Raw genomic sequence first — 18,300 nt, 5'->3', positions numbered from 1 at the left:
CTTTTTTGTCATAGTAAGGATCAAAGCTTTTTACTTTAGGAAAAAGTAATTCCTGCATCTTAGCCTTATAAAAACTTCATGGAAGAGTGAGTTGGATAGATGGAAAGAATGTTTATATTCTTTAGGATTATTTCACTGATTATTTTCATCTCACTAGGTCTGAGAACATGCATAGGGACAGATGATTAAAAAAAGGTGTAGCTACCTTCAGTGTGAGAAAAGGGTGTGTGACATTATATAAATATACACACTTCTGAATTAGTAATTGAAAAAATTCTGCAGTGTCACAAGTTATGTGGGTATTTTATTTTTGAAACCCTCAGCCAGAGAGATTCAACCTTTTTAAAAGAGTCACTCTTGCAGCATGACATTCTTAGTAAACTTCCCTCTTATACAGAAAACAGCTCCAAAGATTTATTTTAAAATGAGGAAGTTCAGTCAGTACTTGGTACATGAGTAGGATATATTGAATTGAAAACCTTCCTTAAATTTTGAAAAATCAGGAGACCCATTTGCACAATTTCAAGGTGGTCTATTTTGAAATTATTACACTGAAAATAGGGCTGTGTCACCAAAATATAGAAAGTGGCAGTTTTACTCAGACTAGGATGTTTACTGCTACTATCTCAGATGTTAAATGCAGCAAGAGATTTTAAGCTCCAAAAGATTAATTGTTCTAAAACCTGATCTGAGCCATCTCATCACAGCTGTTTAGATTCCAATGCATGTCTAGATGCCAGTTAAAAAGATGCTGGGATTCAATATTTAGTCATCCAGGAAGAAGTAGTTTCCACTCTTCTTCTGTTCCACATCCTTGGGAAGAGAAAAAAGGTCACCATTACTTGAAGTCTTTGGCAGACTTAAACATAACTGAAATAAAAGACACTTATCTAAAACTCCTTTCTGCTTCCCTTATTACTCTTACTAGTTTCATATGCTGTTTTTCCAGCACAGCAGAACTACCCTGTCAATCCTCATTTTGTTCCATATTTTAAAATCTGGCTTTGTATCAAACAATCATAGCTCCTGTACTGCAAAGGTGCTCCTCTCTTACCTTGATGGAATTGAGTTTATTTATTCTTGGTCTGTAATTGTTGGGGTCTCTTCTAAAAGTGATTTCAAGCTGAGATAAAAACTTATTCATTCCAGCCAAGAGAGTCTGTGGACTGTTGAGACAGAAGAATATTTTAGCTATATTTTCAGAAGTTTTATATCATATGATTACAGGCAACTTTGATCTCCATCCTGAGCTCGCTCAGGTCTGGAAATGCAAATGTGAGCTGTATTTGACATACCATGACATGCTACATTTTTAGTCAAGCCCTATCTCAGATGCTGCTGAAAGATGAGAGTAGTGTCTCATTGTGGCTTCCAGCTGTGACCTTTTTCTTTTTATTTTGTATTTACATGTGTGTGCTGGTACACTTACACTCAAGGAAACAAAAACCCAACACTTGCACCATAAGTAAAATCTAGCAAAGATTGTAACATAACTTTCTCAATATCCATTAATGATTGTGATTTGTGAATTTCAGCATGTGTGTTCTTGGAAGGAATACCAACAAAACCAGGGTAGCAGGGGATTGCCATGGCAGACCAGTGTGTTTACTTCATCTAGCTTGTGCCAAGTACTCACTGTTCTAAAAGCCTGTTTTCTGATAAGGCTGCTCATCAAAAAGTCTCTGTAATCTATATGAAATTATTTACAGAAATAAGAGTAGACATCAAAAGGGACAGCTCTGAAAGAGTAAAGCAATGCACACTGCATGCTGGCATCAAGACTTGCCCTTCACTACATCTGCATACAGGTACCATTAGTACACTGCTTTCTTCTAATGCATCTGAAAGTTATTTTCATAAGGCTTGTTTACAGTTGGTACTTTTTTCATTCCTTGATCTCTTCTGATTGTTATTTAGCCATCATGCAATTGCTTAAGGCTGGTCTAGTTTTAGAGGGTTTGGTTATGTTCCTCAACCCTGCCCCAACTCTGGTTTAGGCAGCCTGTAGGTAAGGATCAATCCCATTTTCTATTCCATGATCCAAAACAAAGTCAGAACCCTCAGGACAATCCTGGATGCAGCTTTAATTTCCACAGGCAGGGATGACAATCTTGCTTAGTAATCCCAACGAATCTCTTACCTGTTTGCCAGTGTGTTCTTGGAAGGAATGCCATCAAAAACAATCACACGATCAGCAAGATATGTAGCCATGATAAAATCATGTTCTACCACAAAAGCTGTTTTTTTAGCATGGAGAATGAAACTGAAATGAGGGGAAAGAAGAAAAGAAGAGACAGTAATGTGAATTCATTGTAATACTACTGCAAAGTTTGGCTCCTTGCCCAGCACGTGCACTCACCGTTTAATGACTCTGGCAGCCATCAGACGCTGTTCAGAGTCCAGGTAAGCTGAGGGCTCATCAATCAGATACACATCTGCAGGTTTACCCAGACAAAGCGCTAACGCCACACGCTGCAACTCACCACCAGACAGCGTCTGAACCTGGTGGGGCAGGGGAAACAAGGCCAGGCTTAGTTCAGGTACAGGCTGAGAGTTAAGACAATGAGGATGTTGATTCAAGCAATTAATACCTCCTGGTCAATGATGTTTTCTATCTGAAGAGGTTTCATCACGTCAGTTACAAACTGGGGGTGTGTATAGGCATCTCTGATCTTCTCGTGCAGCAGCTGACGCACACTTCCCTAGCAAAAGGAAAATGTTGCCATTCAGTTTTATGCACCACAAGAAAACAAGCAGAAACAGAATAATAACAAAAAAATCTATCTAAATAGATACAGATACAAAATAGGCATAAAATAATTTCTATATGTGTTTTGTAGCAAACATGATACTTAATAAATAAGGGTGAAATGTACCGTAGATTTAGGGCTGATTTTCTGTGGTTTGTAGCTGACATTTAGGACTGGGACCTCACCTATAAAAAGACAAAATTAATAATGTAAACAAGAGAATTTCCAGTATCCTTAAAATAGGTTTCATCTTGGGTGTAACACATTACCTCCTTCATCAGGTGTAAGTCTTCCTGCAAGCATTCGGATAAATGTTGTTTTGCCAGTTCCTAAAATAAAATAAAATACAAGTTACACATTAATCACTTTTTAGTAATTTAGACATCTAACAAGTCGTTGATACAACAACTAAGACTATTTACTAAAGAATATGTTTTAAAATTATACTGCTTTGAGAATTCCTATATTATCTTCCAGCACTTGCTACTACTTGCTTTTTCAAATGGCAGAGACACCTTAAAACTGCCACCTAAGTTTTTAAAACCAGGTAGGTAACAAACACAACACGGTGGCACTGTTAACACTCAGTAACTTTACATTCTTCCTACTCAGGGGGCTCATGCTGTGATATCTTCATTAGGCAACAAGCAGCTCAACCTGACTCAAACCCAGTAATTGTGAAGCCTGGCTCCCAAAGTGAAGAAGAGCTTTAGGAGCATATTCAGGGCTGGAGAAGTAGTTTCCAACAAAAATCGCACTTACCGTTTTCCCCTAACATCACCATAATTTCAGAATCGGTGAATTCTCCAGCTACTATGGATAGTTCAAACTCTCCCATCTTTTTTTTCATTCCTGGATATTTGTACATGCACATCTTTTTAACCTCTTCTTCATTAGCTGTCTCGGCTACTTTAAATACGAGAGATGCATCTCGAAACCTTAGATTTTCTGTTGGAACATAGCCATCTAGGAAAATATTTATGCCTATGATGGGAGGAAAAAAGATCATTAGAAAGGTCTGCTACAAAGTAAAACAAGATGAATTTCAATTCCTGGCTGCAAATTCCACTCTGATAATGAGAATGCTGGATTTTTAATGCTTTAAAAGAAGCAACAAGACCTCCTCTTTTAAGGTGTGCACATTCCAAACTGAATGAAGAAGAGCCTTACTAAACTACAGAATGGCTGGAGCAGCTCTTCCTGAAAAGCCACTGTTAGGGATGTGTGTGGGGTTTAAAGGAGCTCCTGCTGTTGGGCCCACTCTCTCAAAGCCAGTTTTTACTGAGTCTCAGTACTACAAGTGGGGTCAATTCACTTGAACTCTACATACCTGTGCACTGTGCAACCTCTCTCCTGCCCTTTCTCTACTACTTACAGGGTCTTTTGTGTAACTCCACTGTTTACAAAACACCTGCAAGTATCAAAATTATGTCCATAGCAAGTGAAAATGAAGGCTTTTTGGTTGAGTTACAAATTAAGTATCATGTAACACAGAAATTCTGCAAAAAATCACACAGTTTTTTCATTGCTGAACTGTGACAGTATGAGCACATGTTAATATAGCAGCCAACTGGCATTTTGCTGTCTTTTCTTGGGAAAGTTTAAAAAGAGAAATATGGCAAGAATTACCTTCTCTTACGCTGAAAGGCATGGTAACAACACCATAAGCACTTGGCACACCATACAGGCAGCAGATAAAGTCAGAGAGATAATCTAATACACTTAGATCATGCTCTACAACAATAATGTACCTGAAAAACAAAGCCAGAGGGATGCTTTTTTACCTCAATGCAAATCATTTTTTTTCTTTTTTTCTTACTCTAGTCTTGCACAAACAAGAGCTATCAACATGACTTTTACTTAATATGGTTTCTTCACTTTATACTAAAAAAGGAAAACAGTTCAAATCTCTCACCAGCATTTTTTAAACTGTCAAAAACTCGTGAATGATAAATTTAAAGTCCATCTTCAGCATGAACTGGCAGCTTCTTTATGTACATTAAGTGGAAGGATGATGATTGATTTGAGTGAAAAATATTTAGCACATTTAAAGAAAATAAAAATCTTTGTGAGAAAGGGATGAAACAGCAACATTGAGGTGAAAAGTAACCACCAATGTTTTCCTATCCTTATTACAGAATTTTGAAATGAGACAAGAAACTATAGGAAATAAGTTTCCAAAATGCAAAAGAATAGAATATTACAGACTTGGAATATCTGAAACATCTGTTAGTGTACCATACTGAGGAGTGAGCACTTCTAAGGGGATGGACTGGATGCTTCTTCCCTCTGTAAGCAGTCATGCATTATTACAGTCTGGTGAAACATCTGAAGCTTGCATTTACCTGTCAGGGTTTATGAGGGACCGGATAGTAATGGCAGCCTTCAAGCGCTGCTTGACATCCAAGTAGCTGGAAGGTTCATCAAACATGAAGCTAATCCCAAAAGGAAGAGTGAAGTCTTAGTGAATGCAAGCTTTCTACTTATTCAAACATAATATTAACATTACAACCATTAAGTAAATGGAAATAAAAAAGAATCATTATTTATACTGAGAAAGGGAGACAAAAAATGAGAATTGCGCACACCTGCCTTTATTCTCTGTAGACTGCCACATGGAAGTGAGTTAAGTATTACTTTCCCAAAAGTTCTGACAAAGTTATCAAAGTTATCAAAAGTTACAACAATCAGCAGTTAGCATTCCCATGCACTAACTTAAATTTAAGTTACCTTAATTTAACTAAATGAACTAAAAAGTGCAAAAATACTTTAGAAGACTGGAAGAAGGACATTTTCCAAAAAGAGAAAACTGAACAACGAAACCCACTTGAAATTCACACCAACCAACCAAAAAACAGCAACCCAAGCAAACAAAACCAACCAACCAAAAATTCACGAAAGCAAAACACCCAAAACCCTGTAACTCTTCTGATCTTGCTTTCTTGGTCCCAAGGAGTCAGGAAACAACAAAGATTAGACAGTAATTTCCTGCTTGCAAGACAGGAGAGGAGGGACTCAAGTTCTAAGAGGTGGGGAAGCAGCTGTACCTTTCTCATTCAGAGAGGCTAAGGGAGGTGTGCTGTCCAACAGGATACATTTAGGCGGGATTATGGAGAGCTTACGAGGTTGGGATACTGAAATTTAACACTGCCTTCTGAAATCAGCTATTTCCACTCAATTAATGAAAGCATACAGAATCCAGAGATTAAACATGAAGTAAAAATGGCTTTCAAGCCATTTTTAATTAAAATAATTTTAAAACATTATTTAATAATTTTTAAATATTCCTCACTATTTCATACAAAATATTATTGTTAAGAATAAGTGTAAATTTGAGGACCATATTCTGAGACAGATTATTAGAAGCAATGTGTAACAGAAGTAAATTTAACATACATATCAGCCTTCTGAATGCAAACAACTGCACAAGCAAATCTCTGAAGTTCTCCTCCTGAAAGGTCCTCAACATTTCTTTCTTTCAGATGTGTTAAGTCTGCAAATAAGTGATTAATTTTAGGTATGTGATAACCAACAGAACAATCCATATTTTTATTACCTACAGAAACACGTATAAACATAGCAAACATTCTACAGAGAGGGAAAGAAAACAAAAGGAGAATAAGCTTTCACATTATACAGCATCAGTATCATACTGCTAATACTAAGTCATAGCAAGCTATAATTTCTCTGCAGCATTAGCTGCATGGCTGCTTCCTGTCGTGCAGAAGAATTGTATTTCTATTTCTTTTTCGACCACACTGGTGAAGATTCTGGCCCTAAAAAGAGACTATACCAGTTCTGAAAGTGCTTCTTGTCAGGCTTGCCTGGAGAGTTCTGATTTTCAGGAAAATCAAGTCCCTCAAACCTTACAGGAGATGGGTGAAGCAGGTATTTTCTAAGCAGCTTAACGAACACATTTCAATAATAGGTTGGGTCATTAATAAATTAAGTGGGACTCAAAGACCACATTCTTGGTGGCACAATGGCAGCCCCACCTTCACTACCCAGTTCTACCAAAACCAATCCCACTGTGAATTTAGCAACAACTAAATTTAGTAACAACTAAATACAAAACACCTACAAAACATTACTAGGGCTGGACTATGCAGATGTTCTTATTAATTGTATTAATCTCAGAAGTCAGTGTTACTCCCACTAAAATTAGATACATACAAGCTTTGGGGGAGTGTGGAATATTAAGATAACATTTTTTACATGCAGTGTAGAAAGGGGGATGCTCAGACTTTGCCACATTTGTGAGCAAGCAAGAGCAGCAGATGTTAAGTGGGATTTTTCCAGATTTAAAAATGACAATACTATGAAACAGAAACTGCATGAGATTCTGTTAACTAGAATGTACCAACTAGTTTGCCACCAGAAAGTATTATTTGTGTTATTTATATTACAGCATGCCCTAGGCTTTACACTAAAGCACTTTTTCTCTCTTTGAGTTGGTATAATGTACATGCTCCATCATATTATGGTAACTTGATTGTTCCAGTAAATATGAACTTCTCAAATGCTTTAAAATTTGACCGTACAAAATTACTTACCAAGCTGCTGACACACAACAGTTTGTGTCTTAGTTTCATCCTTCCTGTCCAGAATTGATCCCACTGTTCCCTGCGTGATAAATAATAAAAAATCTCAACTAACATTAAAAATTTCAAACAGTTCTGAATGAGGCTGCTAAATAAAACCTTTAAACACAGAAGAAGTACTACAGAAGAAGGTCCCAGCTTTCTATTAACTCATGAAATTTCTCACCTTTGCAGCTTTAGGTATCTGGTCCACGTACTGAGGTTTAATTATAGCTTTAAGGTCATCTTCCAGGATCTTGGTAAAATAATTCTGTAATTCAGATCCTCGGAAGTAAGTCAAAATTTCTTGCCAGTCAGGTGGATCCTGTGACAAAATTAAAGCCTGGGTTTACTTATACCATTAAAAAACATAGTAAGGAACCCTAATTTCAAATTCCAATCAGTAAGGCAAAGAGAATATGCTTGTAAGAGAACACACCAAAAAAATCTGCAAAAGCATTCTAAAAACAAAGTTTAGAGAGATCTTCTTTTTCCAGGTTTCACTAATCTTAAAAAAAAAATTAAATTTGCACAGCTAAGAAGCTACTGAACTGAAACAACTTCATGGGGAAAATGACAGCATGGATTAATTGTAACCACACTTATTAGCTATTTGATATAGCTAATCCAAAGAAAAAGGACTGGAATGATAAAAGCATGAACTAGCACAGAAGATGTAACAAATCTGGTAATCTTCTCTGCTTCTAGCAAACATTTCCAAGGAAACAGAAGAAAAAAAAAGAAAGGAAAAACGACAAAGTGAAAATAAAACTGTTCACAGCAATCACCCAGGAAAAAGTTCCCCCTTGCACACTGTACTACTCTGAGGGGTGCTGAGTTAATTACTTTGATGATGAACAGTATGGATCAGACTGACAGAGTCGTATTTCCAAACCAAGCAAATACACAGAGGAAATGCTTCATCAGTTTTAGAGCAGAAGCAACATGGAAGATTCAATTCATACCACGTGTTTCTGTGGTCATACTGATATGGCTCCTTCATAGCAAAGTCTGATTTTGGAAGCATGGTAATTCAATTAAGTACACATTCAGAAAGTCAAAAGTTTTGCTATTTCTGCAATACTACCACCTGAAACAAGAAGTCCACAAAATAATATAAACCAAACTTGAAAGAGAACGTAAAATGTAGCTGGGAAATTACTATTTCCTTGGAGCTTTAGGTAGCAACCACGACTGAACAGTTTATTAAAACATTACTCTTTCAGGTAAAGAAACTGCTGAAGAAAGTATCAACACACTTGTTCTTACAAGTGCTTCCTGAAGGACAAAAGTGTGCATCAGAATTCAACTGTCCCCATGCAATCAGAAGGTAAGAAAGTAACATCTGAAATACTGGTAAGAGGAGTCCTAATAGTTATTATTTATGTCCTTTCTCCAATGTATTCACTCTTTGGAGTAGTGCTAGGTAAAAAAGCCCTTGTAAAATATTTTGCTCACTGGCTGCAGTTTGACTTGGAGCAAACACATAGGAAAATGGATTATGAATTCCCATGAATACCAGCAGAATACAAGTTTTAAGTCTCGTTCTCAAAAAGTCTTATTTCTAACTAACTAGCAACATGAAGAAACTAAGGATTTTTCAGAGCTCAGTATTCAAGTGTACAGTGGGAAATACCTTCAACCACAACTTACAATAACAACATACTTTATGAGAAATCTTCCTCAAAAGAATCAAAGATAAAAATACCTGAGATCCCAAGGATACACAGTAAGTGCTCATAGACACTTAAGCTGTTCAGGTAAAAGCAAAGGTAACTTAGAAGAAACTCCAATACTTGGAATATGGAAATCCCTGATGGGAACAGGTAAATTATGTAGGGAGAAAAACCTGATTTTTTTAAAGACTGGTATAAAAAAAAAAACAGGCCCATAAGTGCAACTTCAAGAAACCTACCTCTGATTTTTATCTTTATGATACAATCACAATTAGTACCCTTATCTTTCTTGAGAGATATACACAATTTGCAAGATGGCAAATTATTAGCAATAACCTTCTACTATTGGTCCTGTGTGCAGTAGGTCACTGGCTGTCAATATCAAAGTGCCAACAACCCCACAAATCTATCACATTCACAGATACAAACTTTCAGTCCAAAAAAATCAACAGCTATCTAAAATGCTAACTCTTTTTTATTGCTGATACATACATCATATTTTCCAAGATTTGGCTTCTGTTTTCCTGCTAAAATTTTCAAGGCAGTTGATTTTCCAATACCATTGGTTCCAACCAAACCCAGTACTTCACCTGGACGAGGGATAGGCAACCTGTACAAAACATTGATAAGTTTGTGTTACACTTACGTCATCACACACCAACACTTAGTGGGCAAGTAAATGCTGCAACCCATTTTAAGACCTTCTGATTTCTACAGCATTTGTTAACTTGCAAATATCTAACCCAAATCATATCAAATCCCTTAAAAATAGAAGAGCATAAGAAATACTTAAGGGCAGTCTGTTTTTAAATAGGGGCTCTGTAAAATAATCCCTAACACTAATTTATTTCATTATAATACTTTTTAATAAGAAAAATGTAACTAACATTCTAAAAGGAAGCTCCTGGGGTAAGAACCAAGAACACTTTGGCATGCACTATGTTTACACTATCAAAAACTTGGATTTTTTTGTCTCTTTGATATTTGAAAAATAAAATACCTGTGAAGTTTGAAGGCATTGGCACAGTATCTATGTGTTGTTTCTTTCTCCAGGTTGCTAGGTAAGTTAACAATTGACAAGGCTCCAAAAGGACATTTCTGGAATTGAAATAAATTATAGATTATTAGTGCACACAATTTATTAACAAAAGCCTATGTTTTGTACTGCACCCAGCTGTGCATTTATATTTTTAAATGGACCTCTACCAAATTTACATTACATGGTCAACCTGCCACAGAAGTTCTGTACCATATGTTTCAAATTAGTAGTCTGCAGTTTAGACTGTCAGTCTACAATACAAATAAGGCACACTGCATATATTCTACACCTTTCACAAAAAACATCTTTCTGCTGCTAGGTGTCTACAGACACAAACAAAAAACCCAAACAAAGCCAAGCAAAAGCAAAGCCACAAACAAAACCCACACCTTGCAACCCAACCAGTTCAGTCAAGTGACACAGTTCTTCACTTTCTATAAACAGTAATCCAGGAAAGAAAACTGCTTTTTGAAGTTACAGTAGGCATTGCTAAATATAAGAACAAAATAAGGAAAATTTAGCACTTTAAATAAAGCACTTTAATTTTTACCTTGATGCAAATACCACAACCAATACAAAGTGTTTCTGAAATCCATGCTATTTTGTTCTGTGATGTAACTTCTATGCAAAGTTTTCCTGGTGAAAAAAATTAAGATAAGATTAGTCCAGTTTCTGGTGAATCAGAATTCCTGCCTACTAAATTTCACAGAGGAACTTGTAACTGATGAACGTTCACAGAAGCTTCAGATTATCCAAAGGCTTGAAAAGTGTCATTATTACTAAGAATTGTTCATGCTTTTAGTGATATTTCTAAAGGCTTTATGAAAAAAAAGCTTGTATGATACACAAAAATCCATTAGTTATAAAAAGCTCATTCTATGGAGTAGAACTGATTTAAAAGGGCTCCAATTGCTTCAAAACTTTGTTATATTGTATCTCTTACCCATTCGAACCACAGGACAACTCTTCTTGCATTCCTGACGACATTTCTTTGGCTTACATTTGTCATGGTTGACTATAGCAATTCTTGTTAATTTGTCGGCCATAATGCACAATTTAGGGTTAAACACATACACCAATTACAAGAAGGAGTAGTGGGAGTCTTCCAGACCTTAAAGAAAAAAAAAAAAAAAAAAAAAAAAAAAACCCATAAGAGACCAGGTTACTGACAGCACAGATAACAGACATATCTAACCTAAGTTATTGCTAGTGGAGTGCAGAGATGAAAAATGCAAAAATTTTTTTTTCCTCCTTTAAGCAACATGGCAAACACCAAAGTTAGAGATAGAAACAACAAGGGTACTGATGTGTAGATAACTGCACAAATTTTTAACATCATCTTTCTATCCCATTACTATTTTTCCAGTGTAAAAATAAAATCATGACTTATCTGAAAATGGATTTGTTTCCAAAAAGCACACTGTAGTAAGAACATAAGAATCTATACAGCTCCAAATTATAGTTTTACAAGTTGCCTGGTGTAAAGCACCCTTGTTCACATTGTCAAATTGTGACTACAACTATTACTCCAAGGATATAATTGAATGTACATTTACAAACTGTATGCCAATATTCTGTATTAAAGGATTAAAACAGTGTAGAATGTAAACCAGTTTTCAAAGTGAAAATTTTTTAACTGAGTATAAAAAGTAAACCAGGCAATGTGAGCAGACATTCATGATGATGCTTGATTCTTAAATCTTGAGTTTCATTAGTATCTGAATAACTACAGTTACCTTCTGCATCTCCTAATATGGTATCAATGCCTAGAATAGATTTAAATAAAAATAAGTAAAATTCTTTATAAAGAATATAGAAAGGCTCTGCAAAGGGATCTAGCCAAGCTGGATCCATGGGGATCATAAGGATCAGTAAGGCCAAGTGCTGGGTCCTGCCCTTGGGTCACAGCCACCCCAGGCAGGCCACAGGCTGGGGAAGAGTATAAGGAAAATTGCCTGGTGGAAAAGGACCTGGGGGTGGCTGGTGACAGTGACTGAACACAAGCCAGCAGTGCCCAGGTGGCCAAGGCGGCCAGTGGCATCCTGGCCTGGATCAGCAGCAGTATGGCCAGCAGGAACAGGGCAGGGATTGCCCCCCTGGACTTGGTGGGGGGCACACCTTGAGTGCTGTGTCCTGCTCTGGGCCCTCACTAAAGAAAGTCACTGAGGGGCTGGAGCGAGCCCAGGAAGGGCAGTGGAGCTGGGGAAGGGTCTGGAGCACCGCTCTGAGGAACAGCTGGGGGAGCTGTGGATGTTTAGTCCAGCAAGGGAGGCTCAAGAGAGCCCCCCTCACTCTCTACACCTGCCTGTAAGGAGGGTATAGACAGGAGGGGGGTCGGGCTCTTCTTCAAAATAACACAACACAGGACAAGAGGAAACAGCCTCAGATCTCACCAGGGGAGGTTTAGATTGGATGTCAGGAAAACTATCTTTGCTGAAAGGTGAACATGCATTGCAACAGGCAGCTCAGGGAAGTGGTTGAGTCACCATCCCTGGAGGTATTTAAAAGACATGTAGAGGTGGCCCTCAGGGACACTGGGTAGGAGCCAGCGCTGCATTAATGGCTGGACTCGATAATCTTGGAGGTCTTTTCCAACATAAAAAAACTCTATAATTCTGTGGAGTACAAGATGATTAAATATTCCTGAAATCACAAATAAATGCATGCAAAGAAGTGAAATTATGACTTGTATTCCTCTCTATAAGCCCCTCTTTGTTCTTTGGAATGTACATTGACAAGCACTGGATTGTAATGGGACTTTGTACAGCTGCAGCAAATGAAGGGAAGGGCAGAGAACTTTAAATTTAATTCTTGATAGACAAAAAAAGGTGTAATGTGTCTTAAAGTACATTTCTATTTCCTTTACTATATTCACTCATAATAATGAAAATAACATTAATAATGACTTTTATCTTCCTATGAACAAGACACACCTAAGGACAACTCCCTCCAGCTCCAGAACAACAAAGACGACTGACTTATGAGGCCCTTGGAAGATTTTAAGATATTGCAAATGACTTTTTTTTTTTTTTGTAAAAATAAATGCCATAAAGTACAAAGCATTTCCATCTCACTAAATAAAGGGATGGCAGCCCTACAGATGATGCATGTTCAAAATAATTTAAATGCAGTATCAGTAGTTCAATGATATAACTGGGAAGGAGTCTGGAAATACTTCAGGTTTCCACACAGTGCAAAGGTGCAGCTGCATCCAAAGGATTCCAACATTTCTAATTAAGGGAGGGTTTTTTTGGATGTCCAGCTCATCTTTGCTTCACTAGACCAAAGCATCCTGCAGTGGTTTACAGATTGTATTTACTACATATGGCTATTGGAGGAAGAAAGGTTGTGACTTGCAGACTCATGAAGGAAGCAAGAATAAAATGGGTGTATGGCACATTTATCATGTTAAATTCTACCCTTCTTTAAACTTCAGTTGGAAGGAATCCTCCAGCTGCTACTGCAGTATCTGGAAGATGGACATCCAACAGCAAAGGTCAGAAAAGCTGATGTTATTGTATCCTTAAATCCATTATTACCATAAGTACAAATATTTTAAGTGGTTCCTTTAAAAAGTTGTAGTCTTGTTCCTTTATTCAGTTTCCAAATGACATTAAAACTAATGTCAAAAGATATTCTTCATCACCTATAAATGGATATAACTATTACACTGACAACCATATTGTGGCAGTTTTTACTTACATTTCTTTTTTTTTTCTTTACTATTTTAAATTTCCTAAGCCAGAAAGTCTTATTAACACAGTTGATGTTTTCAAATAAATGACTGAATATAAGAAAAAAAATTAAAAGTGATTCAACAGTTCTGTGTTGTCAGACCAGACTGACAAAGTAGGGCTGAACATTGAAATTGCATCCATAGACCAGGCAAACAGGCATGGAATAATGACTCTGCAGTTCTCACTTTAATACATCAGGAAACAACAAACTGAAAGCCTTATTTTGAAGACTATAAAGGTGCTTTAGTCAGGGTAGTTTTCTTGGGGACAGATACTGGATGTTGTCGTTACTTCAAATAAAGATCCATTCCTTGGGAAGACAGCCCAGTGCCTTTCACTAAAATCCTGCAGTTTACAGTGCAGAGAGTATTTGGGGGCAAATCATTCCCTCTCTGTTTTCCCAAGGGAAGTGCCAAGTGGCCCCTTCTCCAAGGCCAGAGCAGACAGGGCACTGTGGATCTCCCACCTGAGCTGCAGGCAGCAGTGAACCAATCCTGTGGGCTGCCCCAGAACCAAAGCTGCTGTGGCTCAGCAGGCCACCTTCCCCAGCCCCCAAACCCTGCTCGAAGCTCAGCCCGGCCATCCCCCCTCAGCCACCACCCTCCAGCGGGGTTTAGCCTGCAGCTCCACAGCAGGAGAGCGGGACAGGGCTGCTCCCAGACACCAAGGCAAACATGGATTGAAACAAGCAATTCTTGCCAAGCTCCTCAGCAAGCTTTCCACAGTCTTGGCGGGATAATCAGACTGAAGTTTACACTCGCTGCTGAATCAGACTGTGGTTGGTAAGCAATGAAACAGCTCAAGTTTGGGTATTTTTCTAATTCTAACTTACTTGGGAAAATGCCCACATAAGTTCCATTCTAACCTACAGTTAATTCTAACTTACAGGAAAATGCCCAGTCTGTGGTGAACAGTTTTGAAGGGGTCGGTAAATTAAGTATGCACACTAAGCATTTATTAGAGTACATGGTGGCAGGGGGGAAACAGAAGTAAGTAATGAAGCAGCATGAAAACACACACCACACACTCCTCCCACTCTGCTCCCATCTATGTGACAGAAGGTCAGTTTATCCAAAACTCTCTCGTGGTCTTAAACATTTTCAGAAAAAAAAAAAGTGACTCCTGGAACTTCTGTAGTATTTCCAGGACTGTGCTGATATCTACAATGACAACTGTCCAGAAAAGAAAATAATAATATCTACTTAGAACTCAGAAACAAATAAACAAACTGTCCAAACCAGACTGAACTCAAGTTACATATTTACATCCAGTTAGCTGAGTGGCATTTTAATTAACATATGGAATAGGATGGTCTGACTGCAAAGAACAGATGTAGAACTCTCAGGAGACTGAACACAGATCAGCAATGTTACAGCACAGCACACCAGTAACTGAGCAGTGCAGTCAGCACTTCAGGGGCAGGAGAAACTGGTACTCAGAAGCATTTGACTTCATGACTGTGCTTCTCCTTTCCATATGAAGAAGAACAGAATAAAGAACAGAGTATGAAAATACTAATTTGCAACTAACTACAAGGGTAAAGAGCTATTTTACTTATTGAATGATGATGGTGTGGCAGCAGAAAATCTTCCCAGCATAGGCTGACAACACAGGTGAAGGAAGGAGAGAATGACTAAAAACTGCTGGCTAGAGAAAAAAGAAAATGTTGTAAAGGCCCTGTCAGTATCATTCATTAAAGCCAAAAGCTGCCCCATTACGTTCAATTATGTAATTGAATACAAAAAATGAAACATGTCTAAAAATAAGTCACCAAACATGTTATCACAAGCCTCCTAAGTCAGCATTCTTAGGCTGTCTGATACAGCTGCTGCACACCCTGATACACCAGATTACAAGAAAAAACCAAAACTGCCCACATGCAGACCTTGCTATCTGTCACAGAAGGCAACAGCAATGTACAATCTGTAGAACATGTGCAATGTGCTTGCATTAATAATATTTATTTCTTTCTCATGCATTAGAGCTAAATTGTAATTTACTAAGTCAAGGCAATTATGACTGAGAAGAATTTGTAATTGCACTAAATTATTCAGGCTTAAACAAAGAAAAATTTAAACATTAAAAGTAAATGAAGACTGAAACAGAACCAGAGACCATTCCATGAAAGACGTGAAGGCAAGGCCTGGGTTCAGAATCCTGTCATGCTTTGGTTACTTCGCAAAAAACCAGTGAACACTTCATAAAATTACAGTGCATCAGACCTCAGAGAGAAATGCTGTGGAAAGAAGGGAGGATGAGCAGCATTTCCAGCTGCCATTGAAAACAAGCAATTGAGAACTGTCTCTCAATTCCACTGCCAATGGACTACATACAGTCACACCATAACAAGAACAATAAAGCCAAGAACTAGAATACCCAAAGAAAATTGAAATTAAAGGTAAAAGAGATTTTCTAACTGCATATGGGAGATCACCACATCTGTAAGTATCAAAGCAGAAACAATAGTAAATGATACAAGAACTAGTCTATGCTTAAGGTTTTCACATTTGTTTTAGAAACTGAGGCAATGTAAAAAATGTTTAGACATGCCCCAGATTTCCCTACTATATTAAATCATTATGTTACTCATAAGACACGTCATGAATAAGAAAATACATTAACATGAAAGCATATGGTCAAGTATACTGACGCTGCAGAACGAGTGGGTGTGTTTAGCTTGTGCTGAGCAGTATTAATTATCACTCATTCTTTAACATTTCCCCTTAACATGAAGTGAAATGCGCTTGAGAACGAACCCATAAATTAGCAATCTAATGAAAGTATTTCATGACCACTGGTTTAGGACTGCAGTTTATGGAAGGAACCACAGCAGGGAAACTTAAATTAGGGCGTGAAAACTGTCACAGGAACTTGCAGGTGAAGTATCCAAGTGCATTCCAGGCAGGAAACACCACCATGGTCCTTGAGAAAAGCCCTGCCTGTTTCTTCTTTTGTTTTTAGACATACCTCGCAGAAAACAGCCTTACCCCGCTATCTTATCGCACCTGCAGGAAGGCTTGGTCTCCTCATCGCCCCACAAGCACCCACGTGGATATCAGCTTCCCTCAAAAGAAGGCAAAATACGGCCTTCCCCCCAGCCCGAGGAGGAAGTTCCCAGTTTTCATAGGAGCAAAAGGCCGGCATTCCCTTTCCCAGAGCCAGGCCACCGCCGCCAGGCGAGGATCCCGCGCTGCATCCACAGGAAGCCATACCCGCGGCCGGGAGCAGCAGCACGGCCGGCGCTCTGACCCCGGCAGCCACAAAACCCGAGGCGTGGGGGATGACGTGCCGCGTGTGCAGGCAGTGCCGGCCCGGGCCGTGCCCATGCCGGCAGCGAGCCCCGATCCCCGGGAGCCTCCGGCCCTGAGGCCTGGGCGGGGCGCGGTCGAGCCGACCCTTCTCCCACGGTGCTACGGGCGAGGCCGCCGCCCAGGCCGAGCCCAGGCCGGCAGCACACCATGAGGAGCGGGGCCCCTTCCCCATCGCCTCCATTCCGGTGCGGGAAGGTGGGAATTCCCCCCTGGCGCTGCTTACCGGGAGCTGTGAGGGGGGTGCGGCGAGGCCGGGGGCAGGAGGGGTGGGAGCGCGCGCGGTGCCCTCGCGCCGCGGCCGGGAAACGGCGTCCGGTGATCCCGCGCGCGGGGCCGCGCGCGCAACGTGCTCGCGCCGCCGCCGCCACCCGGCCAAGATGGCCGTCGGGCCCGGGGGGCGGGGCCTGGCGCGCGCCACGGAGAAGAGGGGAGGAAAGGAAGGGAAGGAAAGGGAAGGGCGGCCCTCGCCAGGGACGGCAGGGGAGGGAAGGGCGGTCCTCCTCACCATGGAGACCTAGAGCGCGGCCGTGCGTAGGGAGCGCAGCCTCCCGGGGCGGGTCGGGGCGCCCGCGCTCTGAGGGGAGCTCCCGGGCCGGCACGGCGCGTTCCCGGGACAGAAAGGTCTCCCTGGCCTCTGCCTCTGCCGGGTAGGTGGTGACGGGCAGCAGCAACAGTTAGACCGGTGCTTCTCTTCTCAAGGAAAGGTGTTCCATTCCTTTTCACGACCGTGGTTTTGGCATTAGGAACCGAGCTCCAATATCGGATACACCCTGGGATTGATACAACGCGAAAGGTACCAAGATAGAACGGTCCCGCTGACCTTTCCCTACCCCGGGCAGCGTGTCCTCGGCACCTGGAACAGGGGCTACGTGCTTTCACACCCATCGGGAAGAACTGTCACTCTCTTTGGGAGCCCATCACCTCACTAAGGATACCACCCCCAATAGTGATCGTGCCCACGGATTGCTCCCACAACAAGGGGTGCCACGACACACAGGTCTTGCTGGCCTTTACCTGCCCTGGGCAGCGCGTCATCTGCATCTGAAACACTGGGACTACGCGCTTTCCTTCCCGTGGGAATGCATTGCCAGGAGCCACCTCGGGAACTCGGGTTCCATGCCCAGCACGGAGCACGTCCCAGGCTCGTTCCCACACCGGAGGAGCCGGGACGCTGCGCTCCCACCAGCCCCGCCCCGCCCATGGCGCC

At 40.2% G+C, this 18,300-nt stretch overlaps 2 protein-coding genes across 4 annotated transcripts in view; one reads left to right on the top strand and one right to left on the bottom strand.

Moving 5' to 3' along the window:
- Nucleotides 1–274: 274 nt before the first annotated feature.
- ABCE1 (ATP binding cassette subfamily E member 1) lies at nucleotides 275–18,253 on the bottom strand. Of its 2 annotated transcripts, none has more exons than XM_030948140.1 (18): nucleotides 18,108–18,253; nucleotides 10,989–11,156; nucleotides 10,596–10,681; nucleotides 10,007–10,104; nucleotides 9,499–9,616; nucleotides 7,518–7,655; nucleotides 7,304–7,373; nucleotides 6,147–6,243; nucleotides 5,096–5,185; nucleotides 4,380–4,501; nucleotides 3,513–3,734; nucleotides 3,020–3,079; nucleotides 2,877–2,935; nucleotides 2,592–2,702; nucleotides 2,360–2,502; nucleotides 2,141–2,263; nucleotides 1,055–1,166; nucleotides 275–813 (listed from the first exon to the last, which is right to left on the bottom strand). In XM_030948140.1, the coding sequence occupies exons 2-18, from the start codon at nucleotides 11,089–11,091 to the stop codon at nucleotides 766–768; spliced, it is 1,800 nt and encodes a 599-aa protein (XP_030804000.1). In that variant the 5' UTR covers nucleotides 11,092–11,156; nucleotides 18,108–18,253; the 3' UTR covers nucleotides 275–765. The 2 variants fall into 2 exon arrangements, with proteins under 2 accessions (XP_030804000.1, XP_030803999.1); XM_030948139.1 differs by lacking the exon at nucleotides 18,108–18,253 and adding an exon at nucleotides 17,317–17,470.
- ANAPC10 (anaphase promoting complex subunit 10) overlaps nucleotides 17,573–18,300 on the top strand; it is a 141,839-nt gene continuing 141,111 nt past the window's right edge. The window contains exon 1 of one of the 2 annotated variants that reach the window (XM_030948146.1): nucleotides 17,573–17,740. The gene's annotated coding sequence lies outside the window, so the exon portion shown is untranslated. The remainder of the gene's footprint in view (nucleotides 17,741–18,300) is intronic. The other variant, XM_030948143.1, reaches the window with a different exon arrangement.

This window comes from Camarhynchus parvulus, chromosome 4 (genome assembly GCF_901933205.1).
Source record: "Camarhynchus parvulus chromosome 4, STF_HiC, whole genome shotgun sequence".
Classification (NCBI taxonomy): Eukaryota; Metazoa; Chordata; class Aves; order Passeriformes; family Thraupidae; genus Camarhynchus; species Camarhynchus parvulus.
The sequence above is the reverse complement of the archived record's forward strand: the minus strand, read 5'-3'. Positions and strand labels throughout refer to the sequence as shown.

Excerpts from the sequence above, each read along its gene's own strand:
- ABCE1 (XM_030948140.1), bottom strand. The coding sequence starts at position 11,091 with ATGGCCGACAAATTAACAAGAATTGCTATAGTCAACCATGACAAATGT. Across the intron at positions 10,682-10,988 it reads TTGTCCTGTGGTTCGAATGG|GAAAACTTTGCATAGAAGTT; the intron begins GTAAGAGATACA and ends TTTTTTCACCAG. Across the intron at positions 9,617-10,006 it reads AATGCCTTCAAACTTCACAG|GTTGCCTATCCCTCGTCCAG; the intron begins GTATTTTATTTT and ends TGTTTTGTACAG.